This window comes from Xenopus laevis, chromosome 4L (assembly GCF_017654675.1).
Source record: "Xenopus laevis strain J_2021 chromosome 4L, Xenopus_laevis_v10.1, whole genome shotgun sequence".
Classification (NCBI taxonomy): Eukaryota; Metazoa; Chordata; class Amphibia; order Anura; family Pipidae; genus Xenopus; species Xenopus laevis.
The window spans coordinates 149,888,491-149,913,224 of NC_054377.1; the positions used below are offsets into that span (position 1 = coordinate 149,888,491).

The 24,734-nt window shown below is 41.5% G+C and overlaps 1 protein-coding gene across 4 annotated transcripts in view; it reads left to right on the forward strand.

The window, feature by feature from the left end:
• Positions 1–24,734, forward strand: part of flnb.L (filamin B L homeolog) — a 159,246-nt gene that overhangs the window by 52,091 nt on the left and 82,421 nt on the right. For all 4 annotated transcript variants that reach the window (XM_018241908.2, XM_018241909.2, XM_018241910.2 and 1 more), the window contains exons 2-11: positions 4,250–4,498; positions 4,963–5,060; positions 5,991–6,138; positions 9,410–9,528; positions 10,400–10,477; positions 15,196–15,358; positions 17,185–17,385; positions 19,777–19,914; positions 21,800–21,926; positions 24,350–24,486. In XM_018241908.2, coding sequence (XP_018097397.1) covers positions 4,250–4,498; positions 4,963–5,060; positions 5,991–6,138; positions 9,410–9,528; positions 10,400–10,477; positions 15,196–15,358; positions 17,185–17,385; positions 19,777–19,914; positions 21,800–21,926; positions 24,350–24,486 — 1,458 coding nt within the window. The remainder of the gene's footprint in view (positions 1–4,249; positions 4,499–4,962; positions 5,061–5,990; positions 6,139–9,409; positions 9,529–10,399; positions 10,478–15,195; positions 15,359–17,184; positions 17,386–19,776; positions 19,915–21,799; positions 21,927–24,349; positions 24,487–24,734) is intronic.

The following is a 24,734-nucleotide window of genomic DNA, read 5'->3' on the forward strand; positions in this document are numbered from 1 at the left end:
GGAATACCTATGCTGCCATAGTTTTATGGGATCTCTCTGTACAGACTATGAGCAAACTTAGGGGTTGTTCCTGCTGAATTGTGCTTAGTACAGGGGAATACCTATGCTGCCATAGTTTTATGGGATCTCTCTGTAGAGACTATGAGCAAACTTAGGGGCTGTTCCTACTGAATTGTGCTTAGTACAGGGAATACCTATGCTGCCATAGTTTTATGGGATCTCTCTGTACAGACTATGAGCAAACTTAGGGGCTGTTCCTACTGAATTGTGCTTAGTACAGGGAATACCTATGCTGCCATAGTTTTATGGGATCTCTCTGTACAGATTATGAGCAAATTTAGGGGTTGTTCCTGCTGAATTGTGCTTAGTACAGGGAATACCTATGTGTCATAGTTTTATGGGATCTCTCTGTAGACTATGAGCAAACTTAGGGACTGTTCCTGCTGAATTGTGCTTAGTACAGGGGATACCTATGCTGTCATAGTTTTATGGAATCTCTCTGTACAGACTATGAGCAAAGTTAGGGGACTGTTCCTGCTGAATTGTGCTTAGTACAGGGAATGCCTATGCTGCCATAGTTTTATGGGCTCTCTTTGTACAGACTATGAGCAAACTTAAGGGACTGTTCCTGATGAATTGTGCTTAGTACAGGGAATACCTATGCTTCCATAGTTTTATGGGCTCTCTCTGTACAGACTATGAGCAAACTTAGGGGACTGTTCCTGCTGAATTGTGCTTAGTACAGGGAATACCTATGCTTCCATAGTTTTATGGGCTCTCTCTATACAGACTATGAGCAAACTTAGGGACTGTTCCTGCTGAATTGTGCTTAGTACAGGGAATACCTATGCGGCCATAGTTTTATGGGCTCTCTCTGTACAGACTATGAGCAAATTTAGGGACTGTTCCTGCTGAATTGTGCTTAGTACAGGGATTACCTATGCTGTAATAGTTTTATGGGATCTCTCTGTACAGACTATGAGCAAATTTAGGGGACTGTTCCTGCTGAATTGTGCTTAGTACAGGGAATACCTATGCTTCCATAGTTTTATGGGCTCTCTCTGTACAGACTATGAGCAAACTTAGGGGACTGTTCCTGCTGAATTGTGCTTAGTATAGGGAATACCTATGCTGTCATAGTTTTATGGGATCTCTCTGTACAGACCATGAGCAAACTTAGGGACTGTTCCTGCTGAATTGTGCTTAGTACAGGGAATACCTATGCTGTAATAGTTTTATGCGATCTCTCTGTACAGACTATGAGCAAATTAGGGGACTGTTCCTGCTGAATTGTGCTTAGTACAGGGAATACCTATGCTGCCATAGTTTTATGGGATCTCTCTGTACAGACTATGAGCAAACTTAGGGACTGTTCCTGCTGAATTATGCTTAGTACAGGGGAATACATAAGCTGCCATAGTTTTATGGGATCTCCCTGTGTACAGACTATGCAGGGCATGGAGCTCATGGAAGGTTTTAGGGGAGGCAAAGCTGTAGGTGTAGCTGAATTGCCAAGTTTTGGGAAAACATTGGGTCACACATAATTACGTTTTCTATTTATATTAAATATTCCGTCCAGTAGACAATCCTGTTAGTGTGTGTCATGGTCCAGGCTGTTCCGGTACGTTCCTGAAACTTGCCTTTGCCTTAGTTTGATAATATAATAAAAATATAAGTGAACATAGAGCTGACTGATACAGGGTAGGGATTCGTGTAGCCTTTAGGGGAACAAGCCTTTATTGATTGGGAAGATTAAGGCACAGGCTTCGTTAAGCAAATGACAGAGAGTATTGATTGCTCCATAGTCTGGATTGTTCATAATAAAACAGATAAACTGTGGTACAAGGCTGTCAGGGCATCAGGTTTTTTAGAGTTACAATTTACCATTGGGGCTGCTAGCATCTGAAATGTGGTTTTGCTAGAAGAATTAAATTGGGGGTTCCCCTTGATTAATAATTTAGTCCATATTGGAGGTAAAGAGAGCCAAACCCCCGAATCCTTCTCGAAAGATTAGGCTGAATACCGAACTGAATCCTAATTTGCATATGCAAATTAGGGATGGGAAGGGGACAACATTTTTTACTTTGTTCTGTGACAAAAACTCATGTGATTCCCCTCTCCCGCCCCTAATTTGCATATGCAAATTAGGATTCGGATTTGGTTCGGCCGGGCAGAAGGTTTCAGCCGAATCTGAATCCTGCTGGAAAAGGCCGAATCCCAAACCGAATCCTGGATTCGGTGCATCCCTAGAAATAAAATGGTAGCTTCCACCCTTATGTATTATAAATAATGTTCTTTACGTGCAGTAACTGTATATTCTTATAATGTATTGTCTATACTGCAGGCCTGGACTGGGAGTCAAAATAGGCCCTGCCATTCCAAGTAGAAAGAGGCCCTACCAGCCCACTATATGGTAACTTTCTATGGAACCATACAGCAGCCCCTCTGACATCTGCCAGAACCCACAGATTGCCAGTCCGGGCCTGCTATACTGTAATAGTATGGCAGCTCCCACCCTTATGTAAAACTGCAAATATACAGAGATGGAATGTTCTGGACACACTTACTCTGTACTTTCAATATGGCAGCTCACATTAGTATGTATAACTATATAATATATGGGGAAGGATGGTTTTGTGCACAAAGTTAGCTGTAGCTGTGAAAGCTAACTTCAGTAGTGTGTGTATTTTCCTATGATATAAATGAATTATGTACTGATTGTACAGGTAAGGGATCCGTTATCCAGCAACCCATTATCGAGATAGCCCTGAATTACGGAAAGGCTTCCTCCCATAGACTCCATTATAATCAAATAATCCTGATTTCTAAAATTGATTTCCCTTTTTGTCTGCAATAATAAAACAGTAACTTGTTCTTGATCCCAACTAAGATATAATTAATCCTTATTGGAAGCAGAATCCGATTTATTTAATGTTTACATGGATATTCTAGTAGATTTAAGGTATGAAGATCCAAATTACAGAAAGATTAGTTATCTGGAAAACCCCAGCATTCTGGATAACAGGTCCCATACAGTATAAGCAATGCTTTCTCGTGTTTATGGATGAAAGTGCCATATTTCATGTTTAGCACCGTTTCTTGCTGAGGATCAGCCTTAATCTTCTTTTTATGTTCCGCGGAGAATCAGTTTCATGGCTGGAATCAGTTTTCTATACACGAGACTGTTTCACCCCATACGTTTATTCTCACATAAATCATTTCTGATCTCGGAGTGTTTCGCTCCAGATAAATGTTTATCATTATTCCTGCCGTGCAGAGGCTCCCTTGTTATTGATTGGACCATTGTTCGTTCTGCTTCACTTTCTGAGAATTAACGCTTTCATTTCACGTTTTGATTCACTTTTATGGTGTATATGTATATAGCCAAGTTTGGTGATACTTTTTATTGGCTAACTGAATAAGTAAAAAAATTGCAAACTTTCGGAACAATTTCGGAAGCTTGCAATTTTTACTTATTCAGTTAGCCAATAAAAGGTATCACCAAACTTTACATTTTCTGCATTTTTTTCAATGGCTAACACGGTACAAAATTATGTATATAGCCGTCAGGTAAACCAATGCTGAAGTTGTTTCCAACCAGATGCGACTGCTGCATTTATGTAGCAAATAAAAAAATGAGGTGACTGCTAAGGTATGTTGTGCATGCAGTCTGTAAGGGATGTCTTTGCCAAATGAAACAGTATGGCAGTTCCACATTTGTAAATGTAGACCAGTATTCTCAACACACTCGTTTGTGCCCTTATAATTTAATATCTTTTATGGGAAAAATACGTTGATTCTGGATATCCAGAATGCTTCATCGATCTCCATACCTTAAGTCTACTAAACAAGAAAATAACATTAAATAAACCCAAGGTTTTGCCTCCAATAAGGATTAATTATATCTTAGTTGGGATGAAGTACAAGCTACTGTTTTATTATTACACAGAAAAAATATATCATTTTTAAAGATTTGGATTATTTGGATGAAATGGAGTTTATGGCAGACGGCCTTTCCGTTATCTGAGGTTTCTGGATAATGGATCCGGTAACAACTGAGGGCCAATAATCACAAAACTAGGATACAGAACATTTCCTGTAGTCGACATTCATTTGTTTAAATGTTATTTTGTCATTATATGAAAACACCCAATTTTGTTGGCGCAGCAGCCTGGAAGGTCTATTGCACCCATTGATATTTAGTTTTAGCTTGTATCTGAGATAACCAGTTCTGCATCTGTTTGTTCAGACAGCAAAGCCATTGTGGACGGTAACCTGAAGCTGATCCTCGGCCTGATATGGACCCTCATTCTGCATTATTCCATCTCCATGCCCGTTTGGGAAGATGAAGGCGACGAGGAAACCAAGAAACAGACACCAAAGCAGAGACTTCTGGGCTGGATCCAGAACAAAATCCCTCAGCTGCCAATCACCAATTTCAGCCAGAACTGGCAGGATGGAAAGGCACTGGGAGCTCTGGTGGATAGCTGTGCCCCAGGTAATTCCTTTACTATCTCTTTAATTAACTGATCCTCAGTCTGTGGCTTTCCTGGAATTGCTGATTTACAAGCTACGGTTGCCTTTGTATGAAACAGCAACCAGATTGCAACAAACTGAAGACCATTGTAATTAATGTTCAATTCAGGTAGTATTTCTTTCTCCAATAGCTGACAGTTGGCATGGTACTTGCAGCAGAGTCCTGTAGCAGGTCTGGCACCTGTGGGTAACCTGTGAGTTCCGGCTTGCAGCAACAGCACTTCCTGTTAAATAATGGTCAGTAGGTTGCGGATAAGGCAGTTGCGAGTCGGGTAGAATTTCTAGATGAATTAAAACGCGTGTTGCATGTCCGGATCACACAGGACTTGCAGGAGCCTCTTAGGTTGCGGATCCTAATTCCAAGTGGGATGTGATTGGGCCAACTGATGAACCAATGGCAAATGAATGTCTAATATTTCTTTCCAGGTTTATGTCCTGATTGGGAGTCTTGGGATCCTAAGAAGCCAGTGGAGAATGCCAGGGAGGCTATGCAGCAAGCTGATGATTGGCTGGGAGTCCCTCAGGTATTGGCACATTTGGGGATAGATGCAGAAACATTTATGTGAACTGTTTTGCTGTGTAAAGGAACATAATTAGCTAACTAAATAGGCTAATCTGTGCAGCGTTTGTTAAATTTTGTTTTTATTTATTTTCCATGTTATACTTGGCCACTCCTCTTGGACCATATTAAATGGGTACACATATATCGTTCACTTTCTCAAAATCATGCTGTATCACAGATCACTGCTTAGCATTTATACAGTCGGGTTTTCATACCTTAGTTGTTAGTGGCAGTAGTGGCCAAAAGAAAAAGAGTGAGAAAAAAGTAAAGAGGGGAAAAGAGAAAGTTTTAGTTTTTCTAAAAGAAATGTTGTTATAGATCCATTCAAACCTTGTTAGTTTGGCTTCAGCCATTATTGGAAACACATGAGACACTTGCCAAAATTTAAATTTATCTTTTTAATTTGCATCAAATTTGCCCTTGAAAGTGTCCAGGATATTAATTTCTCCAGTTGCCTTTAGTCCTGGTCCTATCTCAATCCCATGAATTAAAGGGTCAGACGTAACCATTAGAGCCATGGGTTCTATACAGAGGCTGAAGAGCAGTGGCAAAAGTGGGCATCCCTGTCAGGTGCTGTTCAGGATTGGGAATTCTACTGAAGAGGCAACCATATTACACACTTTTGCTGTAGGGTTGTGTTTATGATTTTTAATTTTAAATTGTATGTATTAATCATTTTTACATGGATTCCCCTGGACTGCAGTGTCAATGTGTGGTTGGGAAGTATAAATATGTTATAATAAGTTTTTTAGGCAAAAATGCGGTCGTAGCACTTACTGATAAAGTCTGACTAAATTAGTCCCCTCTTCACATACTATGACATTACAGATTTAAATCAAATCTTAACTGACATGTAAAATTATTCCTGGCTAATTCTGATGCTGTTCCCTAGGTGATTACCCCAGAAGAAATCATCGATCCGAATGTTGATGAACACTCTGTAATGACCTACTTGTCACAGTTCCCTAAGGCCAAGTTAAAGCCTGGGGCACCCTTGAAGCCCAAACTGAACCCGAAGAAAGCCAGAGCTTATGGATTAGGTAATTGTCCTCTATACTTGGGTATATGGCTGTCTGCCATGTCATTTAATTTATTCTACCTGAGAACAGTTACTGAAGCAGATTCATTGGTTCTTACAAAGTTATTCTTGGTTTCTTTTTGCAGAGGTGGATTAGTAACATCGCCATAGAAAAAAAAATTCTTGCTTTGCTAACGGGCACTAGTGCTATTTCATGGTAGAGTGCAGCAAAATGTAACCTTCTGTCCACTTATTGGTTTATATTACACCATAGAGTGCAGCGTTCACTTCCTGGTTTATATTACACCATAGAGTTCAGTGTTTTGTTAACTTCCTGGTTCATATTACACTGTAGAGTTCAGCCTTTTGTTTAGTTCCTGGTTTATATTAGACAGTATAGTGCAGCCTTCTGTTTACTTCCTGGTTTATATTAATATAGTGTTGCATTCTGTTTACTTCCTGGTTTATATACTGTATAGTGCAGCTTTCTGTGTGCTACCTGGTTCATATTACACCATAGAATGTAGCCATCTGATACTTCCTGGTATATATTACACTGTAGGGTGCAGCATTCTGTTCATGATTAACACACGTCATAGCCCTGCCCTTGACGTCACTGTTTGATTACAATGTAATTTCTCCTACCGCACACCTATAGTTCACCAATCCTGCAACTGGTGGTGCGTTTCTTTCGCTGACCCGGCCGGTTCCCTTAGCAACGCATGTGTATAGAAAATGGATCCACACACACACTGGTTAATGCAGTCGGGGGAGCATCCCCTTTTATTCAGCCACCAAACATTCAACGTTTCGAGGGGGAACACCCACCACCAAACATTCAACGTTTCGGGGCGGGGGGAACACCCACCACCAAACATTCAACGTTTGAGGGGGGGGGAACACCCATGAGGGGGGGGGAACACCCACCCTTCATCAGGATACAATTCTTAGTGCAGTAACCCATTTAAACCCAACTTTCCATGCCTTCTTTTCCCAAAGTTGCATGATGGGAAAAGAAGGCGTGGGAAGATGGGTTTAAATGGGTTACTGCACTAAGAATTGTATCCCGATGAAGGGTGGGTGTTTTCCCCCCGAAACGTTGAATGTTTGGTGTCTGAATAAAAGGGGATACTCCCAGACTGCATTAACCAGTGTGTGTGCGAATCCGTTTTCTATACACATGCCTTGACGTCACTGTCCCAATCCTCTGCATCACTTCCCCACCCCTCCGCATCACTGCCCTGCCCCTATACGTCACCACCCTGCCGCATCACGGCCCCCGCCCCTGCCCAGTCTCCACTGGGGGAAAAGGTGGCAACCCTAACTCTATAGTGCAGCTTCCTGTGTGCTACTTGGTTCATATTACACCATAGAGTGTAGCCTTCTGCTACTTCCTGGTTTATATTACACCATAGAGTGTAGCTGTCTGTTTACTTCCGGGTTTATATACTGTTTATAGTGCAGTTTTCTGTGCACTACCTTGTTTATATTACAGCATAGAGTGTAGCTGTCCATTTCCTGGTCTATATCACATAGTAGAGTGCAGCTTTCAGTCCAGTTTCTGCTATGCTGTATATTATATGGTAAAATATAGTCTTGTGTCCATTTCCTGGTGTATTTTGCATGGTCTGACACCAGTCATTTTCCTGGTCTTACATGGTAGAGTAGAAGGCCCTGTCTGCCTCCTTGCTAGTCTTACATATCCCACCTCCTTCCGATCCTGGTCAGTCACTCATTGTAGGTACAGCCCTCCATCTCCTTTTGGTCGGTCTTACATAGCAATATGGGAACTAAGGTTGACAACAATTCTAACTTAGTGGAACGTGGAATTAAACCTGTGCAACTGGTAGTTAATCCGTGGTCGCATGGTACATATAACAAGCTGTCCCCTTGGAAGTATCACTTACATGTATACTGGGAATTAACTGGAGCCTGTAAAGTCCTCTCTACTCTAAATCCAGCCTGACTGTAGTCTGCAGTGAGTAGAAATAGATATGCCAGTTTGAGCAGCTGTAGCAGCATGTACATTATTGGATGTTTAGCCGTTCTAAGCCTCATAATTGCTTGTAATGAGCCATATGATTATATCGCTTTGCTGGCAATGGGATGGGTTGGGCTGCTATAACTTTACATAATTCTGGGAAACAGAATGTTTATAAAACTGCAGACTTTCCAGTAATGCTAAATCACCCTAGAAGGCATATACTGCATACGTCGTCCAGCTGCTCTGAAACCCAAGCGATGACATTGCTGCGCAAGTAATACTTCCCCTTTAATTCACGTAAAAAATGAAATATTTTCTCCCTGTATTGCAAGTTCTCCAGTTCAGAGGCACACAGCTCAAAATGTGCTAATGGAAGCTATTTTATTTTTGCTACAGTCACACCTCATAATACTTTTATGGACCTCAGCAGTCAGATGTAGGTTTAATTCTGTGGTTTCATCATGTTGGCGAGCAGTCGTTTAGGAGGCACAGAACCAAACGTGAAGCCTTAAAATAAAATTTCATTCGAGTTTAGACAACACATGCATTTGCCATTTGATCTTCATTTTATATTTTTTCTTTGTGGTTTTTAAAAAATTTACATTTTGCTCAAACTTGAAACTGTTATCTGGTTGCTATGGGATTAATTGCCATAACAACCAGGAAGTGATTTTAAATGAAAAAGGGAGTCTCAAAAAGAAAAAATAAGTAAAAAAAAAAAAAGAACAAGGAAAATAAACTTGAAGCCACACCGTGGATCTGTTTTTTGTTGCTCAGGTTGTTTCGACTTTTTTCAGCTGCAGGTTGATGAGATGAAGAAAAGGAAGACTAATTACATATAAACAAATAATGATGACCAACTGAAATGCTGGTTAGAATAGATGCTTTTATAACATACTAAGAGTTAATGTAAAGTTGACCTTTCCATCCTGCTGGCACCAGTACTTGGCTATAGATAACGGATGCCATACCTGTACAAGAGAATACCTATGCTGGCATCATTTTGTGGTATCTGTATAGATATGGACAAAGTGATGGGAATCTTCTAGTTAAATATATTGTTATTTTTCAATGTGATGCTGTATCAGATCAGGCTTCATGGATTTGTGGTTTGAGGCCAATAGAAGCAAAATCCCAGGGGTTGGGGAGTAACAAGTAGCTCATGAGCCACTGGTTGGGGACCACTGACTTACAGAATTACCTGGTAGCGGAAAGCTCTCGGCAAGTACTGGGAAATCGTAATTGAGAAGCAGAGTGTGACCAGGGATTGGTTGTAACTGAACATGCTTTTTTTTCATGTTTCTTTTAGGTGTTGAACCAACAGGCAATATGGTGAAAAGAACAGCACCGTTTACTGTGGAGACCATCAGTGCAGGGACTGGCGAGGTTCTGGTGTACATAGAAGATCCAGAGGGAAACAGGGAAGAGGTGCGTGTTATAGAATTGTATCAGTGAGCACACCTAGTTATAATGAACACCAGTTATCCATTATAGATCCCACCCGCTTACCCATCATTCTGTTTTTGTGTGTCACGTGGCATAGCTGAATCCGTAAAAGCAAAAGCCACCTAATATAGTCCTAATATAACTGCTACAGGCCTTCTAATCTTTTATATAAAGTATATGCAGTTAGGCCCATAAATCTTTGGACAGAGACAACTTTATTTCTAATTTTGGTTCTGTACATGACCACAATGAATTTTAAATGAAACAACTCAGACTTTCAGCTTTAATTCAGTGGGTTGAACAAAAAGATTGCATAAAAATGCGAGGAACTAAAGCCTTTTTAACACAATCAATTCATTTCAGGGGCTCAAAAGTAATTGGACGAACTAAAAAAATTGAAAATAAAATGTTTATTTCTAATACTTGTTTGAAAAGCCTTTGCTGGCAATGACAGGCTGAAGTGTTGAACTCATGGACATCACCAGATTCTGGGTTTGCTCCTTTTAATGCAATTGCTGTTTGTTTGTGGCCTTTCTGTCCCAAGTTTAGTCTTCAACAAGTGAAATGCAGCTCAATTGGCTTCAGATCAGGTGACTGACTTGGCCACTCAACAATATTCCACTTCTTTGCTTTAATAAACTCTTGGGTTTATTTATCAAAATTAGAAAAAAGTTGTCTCTCTCCAAAGATTTATGGGCCTAACTGTAACTACGGTAAGTGCTGCCCGTCCCTTAATATTAATTATAGCAGAAAGTAATGAAAAAGGTCTTGGGAATGATGACAATGTTCCCGGCTCTGCAACTCCCCGCATACCTCTCTTATCTCCTAATCACATCTCTCCTCTCTATTCCAGGCCAAGGTCACCGCAAACAATGACAAGAACAAAACATTTTCAGTGGAGTATGTCCCTAAAGTTACAGGCGTTCATAAGGTACTTGCAGAGGCAGAACATTCCTGCTTAACTGTGATCTGGCATTTGGTGAACTATAACTCACACCATCGCCAACAGCTGCAAAGGGTTGCTGGATGTTCTGATTGTTAGGGCTGTTGGCTCAGACTGACAGCAATAGAAAGCTGGTCAATTTATAGTTACTTGTATGTTATCCTGGGGTTTGATCCAAAGGCCAATTGATCAGGCTAAAGGCTCAGTCCACGTATGGATGCCATAAAGGGGTTGTTCACCTTTAAATTAACTTTAAGCATGATGTAGAGAGTGATATTCTGTGTCAAGTTGCAGTTGTTTTTTATATTTTATTATTGGTGGTTTTCGAGTTATTTAGCTTTTTATTCGGCAGCTCTCCAGTTTGCAATTTTAGCAATCTGGTTGCTAGGGTCCAAATTCCCCTAGCAACCATGCATTGATTTGAACAAGAGACTGGAATATGAATAGGAGAGACTGAATAGAAAGATGAGTAATGAAAAAGTAGCAATAGCAATACATGTTTTAGCCTTACAGAGCATTTGTTTTTAGATGGGGTCAGTGACCCCCATTTGAAAGCTGGAAAGAGTCAGAAGAAGACGGCAAATAATTCAAAAACTATAAAAAAGAAAAACAATTGAAAAGTTGCTTAGAATTAGCCATTCTCTAACATACTAAATGTTAACTTAAAGGTGAACCACCTCTATAAGGATTACTTTGGGGTTTGTACTCGCACAGTTGTTGCCCTATTTTCTTCTTTTCAGTTGAAGTCATGAAGCTATATTAATTGGTTTATCAGGAAAGTACAAATATATTTCTGGGTTTGGAATTGTCCTAAAGGGGTGGGTGATGGTCCCAGGAATGGTGATTCTTCAATATCAGGGGGTACAAAGGGGCCCTGAGCCTCTCCATATTACGCTCTCTGGTTGAGTCCCACTTGTAGTGCTATAGGAGCTGCCCCGAAAGCGACTGTATTAATACAGAAACTGTTCTGTCAGTTGGTGCCAAGGGAAACAAAAAAGCTCATAGCTTGGCACAGGCCCTTACATGATCTGGCATTAGCAGGCAAAGCCGGGGATTCATGTGACCTAAATGAAATGCCAGTAATTATAACTGAATTAAAATCCCCTTTTTAGCTGTCAGTGGACTTGTAGTGCTGTTCCAAGCCATATACATTATCTCATAGGAGCTTGGTGTGCCGGCCTCAGACGGGGTAACAGCGAGCCTCAGTTGCGTTAATCTCTCTGAAATGGAAAATATAGATTGAAACAGCCCGGTGGAGGTCAGTGTCTCCAGGAACAAAGTGTTGGGCATTGAACCAGCCAGCCTCAAATAACCCAGTACCTTTCTCCTTGCACTTAAGGGCAATCTACTGGGAAAGAAGGGAAATTAAAACAGATGTTTCTTAAGGAAAAGAGCAGATTTAAGCGTTTACACTTTCAACCTCTTTTTGATAAACATAGAAATATATAATGGAAAGTGCTGGGGTTTTTTTTTATGTTTTGAAATAGAGGGCGGCCATTTTTTAAAAGAAATTCCTGTTTCAAAATCGTACGAAGTGTTGCAGCGCAGAAGAGAAACACTTCACCCAAGTGGTGCAAAACAGCTTTATAAAAGGGGTGGTTCACCTTAAAAATAACTTTTAGCATGTTACAGAATGGCCAGTTCTAAGCAACATTTCAATTGGTCAGTTCACTTTCTATTCTGTTATTCTGTATTTTATTTATTTCAAATTTCAGTCCAGTTGCAAACACCTTTCAGGCAATTATTTTTTCTTTGGTGCAACCAACTTTTGGCTTCTAATTGAGAATAAATATTAAAACTGTGCCAGAAACTAAGTACAGGTAAGGGATCCGTTATCTGGAAAACTGTTATCCAAAAAACTTCCGTATTACGGAAAAGGCAGTCTTCCATTGACTCTATTTTATCCAAATAATCCAAATTTCTAAAACTATTTTTTTTGAGTAATAATAAAACAGTAGCTTGTACTTGATCCCAACTAAGATATAATTAATCCTTATTGGAAGCTAACCCAGCCTATTGGGTTTATTTAATGTTTACATGATTCTCTTGAAGACGATGTATGAAGATCCAAATTATGCAAAGATACATTATCCGGAAAACCCCGGGTCCCAAGCTTTCTGGATATCGGGTCTCTTACATGTATATAACATATATATTGTACTATAGTAGATGCAACCCTCTCTCTTTTCCTCGCTCTCATGCAAGCGACTGCCAACATTCCAAATTCAATCTTTGAAGAGCAGGCCAGTTGGCAGCTTTAGGCTCATGAAAAGATTAGTTTATTATCAGTTATGGGACCATAAGTTTTCCTCTTGTTCTTGAAATGTTGATAATAAATCAACCTCAAGATTTTTAGAACAGTAAATCTGTTTTGGGCACGGCTCCCCCAATCCCAGGTTGGCTGTACTTGCTGGCTATTTATTGCTGTCTATTTTATTTATATAGCACGGACATATTCCACAGCACTGTATAGAAATTAAATATCATTCACAACAGTCCCTGCCCCAGTGGCACTTACACTCTAAGGTCCCTATCCCATTCACACACAGATGGTTCATTGTTATCAGGGACCAATTAGCCTGTATGTATTTGTAGTTTGTGAGGAAACAAGAGTACCCAGATAAAAACCTACGCAGGCACAGGAAGAACGTACAGATAGTGCCTTGGCTCATAGGTGGTTGGTGATTTTTGTGTTTGTATAGGCTAATTAAAAAAGGTTTTATACTTAGATTCATTCCTACTATCCAAGTTCCATAAACAATAACCCAGAACACATGGCAGGATAAATACAGGGCCAATTCCATAAAAATTCCCCAGAATTTACGGCAGGATAAATACAATGCTAATTCCATATATAATAGCCCAGAACACATAGCAGGATAAATACAGGACCAATTCCATGAAAAAATTCCCCAGAACACACAGCAGGATAAATACAGTGCCAGTTCCATGTATAATACCCCAGAACATACGGCAGGATAAATCCAGGGCCAGTATCATGTATGAGACCCCAGAACACACAGCAGGATAAATACAGAGCCAATTCCAGGTATAATACCCCAGAACACACAGCAGGATAAATACAGGGCCAATTCCAGGTATAATACCCCAGAACACACAGCAGGATAAATACAGTGCCAATTCTATCATAAATACAGGGCCAATTCCATGTATAATACCCCAGAACACACAGCAGGATAAATACAGTGCCAATTCCATGTATAATACCCCAGAACACACAGCAGATAAATACAGTGTCAATTCCATGTATAATACCCCAGAACCCACAGCAGGATAAATACAGTGTCAATTCCATGTATAATACCCCAGAACCCACAGCAGGATAAATACAGTGTCAATTCCATGTATAATACCCCAGAACCCACAGCAGGATAAATACAGAGCCAATTCCATGTATAATACCCCAGAACACACAGCAGGATAAATACAGAGCCAATTCCATGTATAATACCCCAGAACACATGGCAGGATAAATACAGGGCCAGTTCCATGAATAATACCCCAGACTAACTCATAATGAGAAGCGGTTACTAAATTTACTGACCCTAGCAACCAGGCCATTGTTAGAATGGCAGGATTTGAATAGAAGTAGGTCTGAAGAGGAAGTACACAATAAGAAATGACATCCATAGTGATAATCAGTCTAGTTTCTGTTTGCTGTGGTGACTGACCCTAGCAACCAGATAACAGTTTAGACTTATCGCATACAGGAATTGTCTGAGGAAGGTTTCTGGAGATAATATTATAATAGGGGCAAAGTGTGCCCAAATTCCAATCAGGTTGTCAGTTAAGCAGATAAAAAGCAGTTCAGTTAATGTGGCCGACTGATTGGTCACTGCAAATGGTAACATGCTAAGTTCATTTAATAGGGAAAGAAAGGTTAATACACTGGGGGCTGCTCAGAATTTCCCATAAAAATTGCAATGGACCAGGGTTCTTTCTTGAAGAGTGCTGCCATGTTGGCTCCAATTACCCAAGTATCCCCTTAGCTTAACTGGGCAGACACAGCGGGTGAAGGAGATACTTTGGCAGTTTGCGCCAACATGGTGGTGCCTTCAAGAATCTTTCCCAGGCCAGTGTGATTTTTATGCAAGACACCCCCAGGAAATTTTACTCATTGGAGTGCACCCAAAATTTTGTCACCCCCATTTTATTAACCTTTACTCCTCCTTTAAGCTTCCCTTAAATTCATTATCCTTCCTGCAGTATTTAGAGTCAATCGGATAATATGTGTTTTAGAGAATATTCTAGTTTATACCAGGGATCCTTAACCTTTTGGAGCTGTGAGCAACATTCAGAAGTAAAAGGAGTTGGGGAGCAACACTAGCATGAAAAATGTTTTGGGGTGCCAAATAAGTGCTGTGATTGGCCATTTGGTAGCCCCATGTGGATTTTCAACCTACATTGAGGCTTTGTTTGGCAGTGCACCTGGTTTTTATGAAACCAAAACTTGCGTCCAAGTCTGGAATTAAAAAATAAGCACCTGCTTTAAGGCCACTGGGAGCAACATCCAAGGGGTTGGAGAGCAACATGTTACTCATGAGCAACTGGTTGGGGATCACTGGTATATACTTACCTTTCCAGTAATGAGCAATGAGTATTGGCAGCCTGATGTGTTCCTCATCAACATTGTAAGAGTCTGTCCATTTGATATAACACAACATTGCTGTCTTTTTCCATTATAGGTCACGGTTCTGTTTGCCGGGCAGCATATTTCCAAGAGTCCGTTTGAGGTCAATGTTGAGAAGGCTCAGGGAGATGCCAGTAAGGTCACCGCCAAAGGGCCAGGCTTGGAGCCTACAGGAAACACTGCCAATAAGCCGACTTATTTTGACATTTATACAGCAGGTATTGGCTCACTATACACTTTCTTTTCCATCTTTTATTTATTCTAATCTGAATATCACATTGTGTTTCTCACTTTACTATCCACTTACCAAACTAACTGGCACCCAACTGCAGTTTTTGTCAGGTTTGTCCACCACTTTCTGGGACAGAGAAATCTTGGCGGCCCTGTTTGGCTCCGGTCTAACTGCTCTTAAAGGAGAAGGAAAGTCGTATTTCATTTGGGGGTGCCAAATACTTGTATATAAAGTACTTAACTCACACCCTTTATTCCAGCGAGCACCACGGATTGATCCTCTTCTGGCTTCTTTCTTCTCGCTGCTGCGCTTGAGCATTAGAGAGAAAAGCTGAACTTTAATGAAAAAGTTGCCTATTTTGTTCTACTGCTCATGCATCTGCCCCGGGAAATTTGAAGAAAGAAGAAGCCGGAAGAGGATAACTCCGTAGTGCTCGCTGCTATAACCCCGAGCCGGTGCAGTTTTCTGCTGATATGAGCACTGTCTGGGGTTTCAGGTAAGTAAATACAATCACTTGGTGGTGCCTAACATTTGGCACCCCCAAGTGGGATACGACTTTCCTTCTACTTTAAGTATGTGATGAACACAGGCAATGACAACAAGATGTTCTCCAGATGGTTCTGTACTATAACCATCTCCCAGCAACCCACCATGTCCAGTTAGCTCAATAACAGATGGAGGACCTCTGCTTTACAGTCACTGCCATGAGTCAATAGATCTAGATCTGTGAATATCCGGTTTAAACATGGAAAGCCAAGTCAGTTTTCCTTCACATTGCTAATTTTAGGTTTTCAATCCCAAAGGAAACAGTAACGTTGCCTGCTGAGCCAAGCCAAATACCCTCTGCTGTTTGTGGCACTAGGAGCAACTCAGACATATTCATTGGCAGCTCCTACTGATCTTGTTAATGACCCAATTGTATAGAGTGAAATTAAGTGTTTCAGTCCAGCTCTGGATAGTCTCCCCCTGACTGGGAAACATAGGACATGGCTTCTGTTTATATCTGCTTTTATATAGGGCATGGGATGTCACATATTGTTTCCCTTATATTCGACGGAGAGCCTATTTATGTATATGGGTACTGAATGAGAACCATATGAAACAAATGGCAGATGAATCACAAGCTGAAGAGTTAGCTCTGTGACTACAACTTTAGGGTGTTTTCTGTATAAGGACTTCATGGCTGCCGTTGGTTTAGATGAGCTTTTATCCCTTTCAATGAAAGATGACTAGACCCCCCTACATTGGGTGAGTTGCCCTTTAATTTTTTAAATTGGCATCATTCCCAGATTGCAGCAACATTATCATTTGTATTTACATCTGATCCTGTCCAGTGGAGCTTACAATCCAATTCCCAGCCACTCAAGTTCTCTATAGGCATGTAGAAGACTAATTGATCAGAAACAATCTGATTGCCCCTGGGTTGGGGTAGGGAGCAAGATGCTACCCACTGTTATCATTTAATTGTGAGCTGAAATTGTTGGTTATTTTGTGCAGGCCCCTGGGATTGCAGTAGCATCGCATTGTCATGGTAACCACTTATTTAGGAATCCTCCTGACACCCCCTTTCCTCTGTAGGCTTAATCCCCTGTGCAGGGAGGATGAAAGTCTTCTCTTCAATAACAAAAAACCCTTCCTTCTTCACATCGACAAAACAGGCCATAACGTGTCTAAACTTCATTATACCTTTTGATCTTTAATTCTCAGTTTTTATAACATACAGTATAGCAACATTTCCCGTGGATTTGTAGGGGGCGTCAATCAGCCATTAAATAGGGGACAGTTCTCAATCTGCCTTTGTTTCATATACAGGAGCCGGTGTAGGGGACATTGGCATTGAAGTGATTGATCCCCAGGGCAGGAACAACACCGTAGAACTGGCGCTGGAGGATAAAGGCAATTGTGTCTATCGATGTACCTACAAGCCCTTGAAAGCTGGACCTCACAATATCGCCCTCAACTTTGGAGGTGAAGCCACCCCAAAAAGCCCTTACCTGGTCAATATCGGTGAAGGTATGTATCATATGGTCAACATGTTAGTTAGTTAGTTAGTTAATGTATGTCATTTTAAAAAAAACCATCATGATTTGTAAGTATTTAATATTAATAGTGCAAAACTCACGTTGGGGGAAATATTTATATAAAGTAGGAATGTCTGACCTATGTTGTTCAGCAATGGAAGTGCAACTCCCCGCACCCCCCTGACGGTACTACCAAAACCTGGGCCACCTCTCCCTTTTTCTACCAATACTGTTGGAATTCAGCTCTATTTCTTTCTCTTTTTGCATTTAGAATTAGCTGCTTATTTTCTGCCTTCCTCTTTCACTTCCTGCTCCTCTTCTCTGCTTCCTCCTTTACGCCTGCACTTTCCAACCATTCCTCTTCCTCTGGTGCCATTTATCGGACATTGGACTGCGCCATCTGTTGTGTTCTAAAAGTCTTCTCGGAGCCACGTGGGTAAGAGTTTTTGGGGGTTTTGACTGGTTTGTTACAACAGCACCATTATTGTGTTTTAATATTGGCTTTGCTTGTTGGGCCCTGACCACGTGGTTTGATTCTGGTTAAGAAATTTAGGGGTTTCCCTAGCAACCAGGCACAGGATTATATGATAGATTGTAGGGTAATGGGTCTGAACAGAAAGTAACTTGTTTAAATATATAAGCAAAATCTGCTTTGTGACAGCCAGAGAAATACTGAAAGACAAAAAAATCCATTATATAGAATTTCCTTTTTTTACTAAAACTTGTGGGATGTTAAACCCGTGGGTCTCTAACTTCCGCTTTCATCCTTATCCACCCAGTTCCTGACTGTGCATGCTGGGAGTTTTTTTTTCTAGATCCGGCTGGCATTGAATGCAACACGGGGGCACTCATCTTGCTTTGATGCTTAGTGGTTGTAGAACATACATCCCATACACCCCATACATATTTGCCACCATGCATTAAGCATTTACCCCATATTTTATCGTGGTTGGTGTTTCGCCATGCGCCCACTCCATCTGCAGATTTTGCCAACCCTACTCCCTTTTGGGGTAACCACACTTTTCACTCCAGTGTTTCCTTCCTTGTGTCTTTTACATGATTCGACCTACACTTCCCTTTAGTGTATCAGTCCATCCAGATGCTGATCAGCTTTCATATCTTCTAGTTACTTCAGGTCTAGTAACCCATAACAACAAATCAGCTGGTAGCATTTAGCAGTCAACTGAAAGCTGGTATCTGATTGGTTATCCCCCTTAGTTAGTATCCTGGCAGGCACAGTGGGTTGACAGCTACACGAAATGTCATTCTTTAATGTTTGACACGATTTCCTGAACTATTTAATGTGTGTGGCCCTTCTGTGGGAGTGTGTACTGAGCACTGGCTGTCAGACATGTTGCTGTCCTGTTATATTTACATTACTAAGCAAACCATATTGGAGTGTTTAGTGTGACTCACTGGCTTCAAAGCACTGACATTAACTGCTGTGTGTCCTGCTGTGTCCCCTGCGCCTCCTGCGCTTCATCTAGTCGGGTGGTCTCCTGCTCCCGTAACTGTCCTGATATTCAGGGAAATAAACATCTGCCCTTATCATAGGTCTCTGTGGTCTAACTGCCACCATGCTCAGCTGTTTATACATCTCAGCTCCCTGTATGAGGGTTTATTTCACTTTTATAATATGATAATATGATAAACAGTACTGCAATTTAAAGGGTCCTCATTTTGCTGTACAACTCCCAGCATCCTCTTCTGTACAACTCCCAATATCCCACTTTCTGGGCAGATGTAGGTGCACCACCAACAACGCATCTTGACTGGTGAAACTTTATGAATAATAAGGGATCTACCCTGATTAAAGAGACATCTACACTACTAATTAAATTTAACTTGACTTACCACTTATTTATAGCCTGTAAGTATAAAAGACTTTTCTTTTAATCAAATATCTCTGAATATCCCTCTCTACGTCATACTGACAGTTAATTTAAAGGTGAACAACCCCTTTAACATTGCTTAGTATACAATATCACAATTTTTGGGTTTATCAAATGCCAGGAAGGAACATTCCAACTCAGAAACAATTCCTAGGCAGAAGTATTTGGATCATTTTTGGCAGGTTTCCATTTCTCCAGCGCTCAGAGTATAATTTATGGTGCATGAGGTACAGGGGGCAAGAAGAACTCCCTTTTCCTCTCCAGCAGGACATAGAGTCAGTGGGAAAGAACAGAGAGATGTCACTTTGCATGTTTATTTGTTGTGTTGCGATGGATTGTGGCTGTTTAGCTGACGGGTCCCTATGGAGCATGCCAGTGAATGCCGGGTAAGTAGCCATGTTTGCTTCATCGCATGTGACCGCATGGGCTTGATATTTCAGCTTTGAGAACGTTGCCAGTACTTTTATTCATGACACAATGCTTGTCGACAGCCTGCAACCCCAATGCCTGCCGAGCCAACGGACGTGGCCTGCAGCCCAAAGGCGTCAGAATCCGAGAAACTGCTGATTTTCGGGTCGACACGAAAACTGCAGGAAGTGGCGACCTTCATGTTTCTGTCAAAGGGCCAAGTAAGTGTTATTGTATATGAAGAGCTGAGAAATCCCAGGGTCGCAGGCGAAACGGCAAGAGTGTTGTTTTCATTTAGAAAGTGTGTTCTGGCTTCAGCCAAAAAAATATTAAATTCCTGGTTTGCGCGTCTAACCTAGAACCCCAGTTTCCGAGCTACAATCCCTCAGTGTCTTTTCAAAATGCCTCTGTTAATAGTGCTGCTCCACCAGACTTCTGTACTGACATTTTTGAAATCTAACATGGGGCTAGACATTTCCCAGATGCCCCCAGTTATGTGACTTGTGCTCTGATAAATTTCAGTCACTCTTTACTGCTGTGTTGCAAGTTTGATTGATATCACCCTCCACCCCCCCCCCCATCAGGACCATGGAAAAACACAGACTTAGGGTAGCAGATCTATAGAGACTTCCAATAAAGGGGCAATTTACAAAGTTAATGATCAGTTTTAGCCCAGAGTGAAACCAGCACCATATATATTATTCATCATTGCCTACAAAATTAGGGGGGGGGGTTTCACTTTTACTATTTGGCTCCTTTAAAACGCTGAAGATTTGTATTTCATGTTGAAGGTGTGTGTGCTGGGGCACTAGGTTATTTGGCACCTCCTGGCTAATTTTTGGTAGGGCTAGGAGACTGCAGATATATGTAAAAATATATACAAGCAGCATTCTATAAACCAAGGGTGATGTTTAAAGTGAAGGTGCCTTATCACTTCCCATAACCATTCTGTTGTGTTATAATGTAACAGAAAGGGGTCATTGCCTAGCAGTACAGGGTCTTAGGGTAAGGCCACACGAGGAGATTCGGGGAGATCTTGTCGCCTGGCGACTAATCACCTCGTCTTTTGCGCGACTATCTCCCTGAACTGCCTCAGCGTTTTTCCCCATAGGCTAGAATAAAAAGTCGCCTCTGAGGCAACTTCAGGCGACTATAGAAAACGCATCGCGACTTTTCATTCTAGCCTATGGGGAAAAACGCAGAGGCAGTTCGGGGAGATAGTCGCGCAAAAGACGAGGCGATTAGTCGCCAGGCGACAAAATCTCCCCGAATCTCCTCGTGTGGCCTTACCCTTAAAGGCATTGTAGAGCTCTAGGTAACCTTTGTTATCTTTGTTTCAGGTGATTTGTCAACTACAAGTAGCACAGATTTCCTGCCCTGGGTGCCATCACCCTTAAACTATGTGCCACTTTGGTAAATGAGGCTGCAATTGTTTTGGCTAGATGAGATTACTCAGGCAGCAGTGCTGTAAATGAGCCTTTCTGATAAAGGGCCATTCATTCTGCCTTGTGAGCCTTGAATGTTTGGAGGGAATCCCAGCCATAATGTCTGAATGCAGAATGATGTTACTTTATTCTCTTATTACACATTTGGCACATCTGCCCTTAAATTCCCTTTTTTCCCTCCTCAATCAGCAACCGCAATATTGACACAGCTAAAAATATATTCCACCCTAATTATTTATTTGTGATGCTTTCGTGACACCTCTGAGAAATGAGGGGGCGATAAAAGGGCCAGTGTAGAGGGGAATAAAGCACCAAGGGGGGAAGACGGTCCCTCGCCAGTGATTTGTTTATGGACTAAGATGAATATTTTCGGCTCCCGTGGGGGATTCCATGCAGGAGGGGAGTGAGCTTGTGTATCTCCCTGCTGACAGGCCGTGAGCCACAGATTTGCACACATGTCAGTAATGCCTAAAATATTAAACATTCCAGAAATTTTCCCTACCGCCTTCATGTACAAAGAATCCCTCATCTTTGTTGTGAGAGACTCCCGGGTATTGGGGAAAATGCTGGAAAATTCCAATGTGTCCATTGTGATGATTAATTCTCTGTTTCTCTTAGAAGTGCCTGTAACGCAAATCTTGTTTTGATCTCTCTCTGACAGAGGGTTTGGATGAGGTGCTGAAACAGTCGGATTCCTTAGACGGACTCCATTCGTTAGAGTATTATCCCACAACTCCCGGCAAGTATGTGGTCGCCATCACGTGGGGCGGTCATCACATCCCTAAGAGGTGCGTATGGCTGCGCAAACGCTGCAATTGTGAATTGTAGTATTTTTATAGGAAAAATAATCCCATTCTCACTTCCTTTTGGTACATTTCTGAATGAATAATAAGCTTCTGTAGTGCTCTCCAGCTATGAAGGCAGCCATCTTTGGATTCTGGGGTTTCAAATTCATAACAAAATGACCTTTGTGAGCCCAGTTGGAGGTAGGACACTGGTGCATTTTGCAGTTTATGTTCTTATTGCATTATTTCTGATGCTGCCAAAGTGTGGGGCACCCTGGCATGCTCTAACTAGATGTTACTGGGTTTCACAGCAAATTCAGTTTAGGGCCCCAAAACATTGGTAAGTTGAACATATTGTAAAATTGCTCATTAATTTGGGGCTTACTGGGCTCCTTACACTCCTGGGCCCCTTACACTCCTGGGCCCCTTACACTCCTGGGCCCCTTACACTCTTGGGCCCCTTACACTCTTGGGCCCCTTACACTCTTGGGCCCCTTACACTCTTGGGCCCCTTACACTCTTGGGCCCCTTACACTCCTGGGCCCCTTACACTCCTGGGCCCCTTACACTCCTGGGCCCCTTACACTCCTGGGCCCCTTACACTCATGGGACCCCTGCTGTAGCTACTAGTGATGTACGGGTCAACAAATTGTCGTCCCCCACCCGACCCTAACCTGCCACTGAAAACCCACAACCAACTCAACCCGTGGGTCTCCTTCTCTTTATGTACCCACGCCTAACCAGTCTCCGATGTCACAGAGGGGGCGGGGCAGGCACACTTATTTAAATAGATGCCGCCAGATGCAGAAATAGGGCACAGTTAGGTCACGGATGGGAAGGCGGCAGGAAAAGTTAAGCCCAAAACAGCCCACTGCCCAAATAGTTTGTACAACTGTTGGTCTGAACCTGACCGACCTGCGGGTTTTGGGTCGGCAGATCACTAGTAGGAGCCCTGAAGCCATGGTTAGGGGGAGCAAAAAACTGCTCCCATAAGGGGTGCAGAACAAATCAAAAGCAGTGTCCTATATAACTGTCATACATTATTGGGGCCACTTTAACATATATTGCTCTAATCATTGGGGCTCATTAATAAACACTGGGCAAATTTGCGCCTGGGCAGTTAGCTATGGCAACCAATCAGATGTTTGCTTTCATTGTTAGCTGCCCAGGGGCACATTTGCCCAGTGTTTATAAATGAGCCCCATTGTGTCATGGAATATTGGGGTCACTGTGACATCATGTTATGAAATGCTTTATGTTAATGAAATTGACATTTCAGTTGTGCACATTACTTGCTCAAAGTAGGTGGTTTTGTAAGTAGCTGTGGCTAAGAAATGGCGCATCACCTAACCATTGTTTCCCGTTTTCCACTACTTTAATCACTAGGGCGGGAGTCAGCCTGAATCTCGAGCTTCTAAGAGCGGCTTTGGCTAAAAGTGTAAAAAAAAACAAGCCAGGTTGTAGGGAGGGGCAGAGAAAGAATTTGGGACCCGAGTCTTGCACAGGAAATGCCTTTGTTCATTGTTATTACATTGTGTAAAAGTTGTTTATTTTTAGTCTGTACATCTGCAGGGATGTCAAACAAGTGGCCCTCAAGCAGCCATCAAACTACCCAGCATCCTACTGACAGTTTGCTATATAGTGAGAGATCTTGGTCTTTTTAAAAAGAAAAAACAATTAGTATGGCCAACATTTGCTCTGGCCTAGTAAACCACGCCGGAAATTCCAAATATGTTCATTTCCAAATACATTCTGCAATGATATTACAACATAACTTGCTATTTTTAAGGGGGTGGTTCACCTTTAAGTTAACTTTTAGTATGTTATAGAATGGCCAATTATAAGCAACTTTCCAATTTCCTGAATCCCTTGTAAAAGATTTGTCCGAATACAGAACCAAATCCGTACCTTAATTTGCATATGTAAAGAAGGAAAAAATGAGGGAAGATGCAGTTTGCGCAGTTGAAAATTTTTTGACTTCCTTGTTTGTCTGACAAAAAAGAATTCGATTTGACCGAATCCAGCTTAAGAAGGCTGAATCTTGGCCGGATCCCTAACGGAATCCTGGGTTCAGTACATCCGTAATTTTTTATAGTTTTTGAATGATTTGCTTTTACTTCTGACTATTTCCAGCTTTTAGATCTAAAAAAAAAAAAATGGTTTAGAAGGCTATGGATTTTTTGTTATTGTTTTCTATTTAGGCCTATCCTATTCTTATTCTAGTCTCTTATTCAAATCAGTGCATGGTTACTAGGGGAATTTGGACCCTACCAACCAGATTGCTCAAATTGCAAACCTGAGAGCTGCTGAATAAAAAGTCAAATAAATCCAAAAACTACAAATAATCAAAGATACATGAATGCTAATGAGTGTCTGACCAGTAAACTGTTGAGAGGCACTGAAGGCTACTTTCTTTCTTTCTTTAGTCCATTTGAGGTCCAAGTTGCCCCAGAAGCTGAGGACCAGAAGGTACGTGCTTGGGGCCCGGGACTGTATAGCGGTATGGCTGGAAAGGCTGCTGATTTTGTGGTGGAGTCAGTTGGCACCGAGGCTGGCTGCTTAGGTAAGTAATAGTATTGGGTTGCAACGGTGTCGAATAATAACAAAAACACACAAAATATGGAGTCAATAGTATTTCTTGAGTTAAATTTGGCCTTGAATATTTTTCCTTTTCAATAATAAAACCGCAGAAAAGAGCCAGGTGCAGCAGACAGGCTTGTTCCAGCTGAAATGCCACGGGGTGGGACAGAATGTGGTGCCTGAGTTTTGTCGGCTTGTTGTGCTTGTGTTGTACAAGATTGGCCTTTTTTG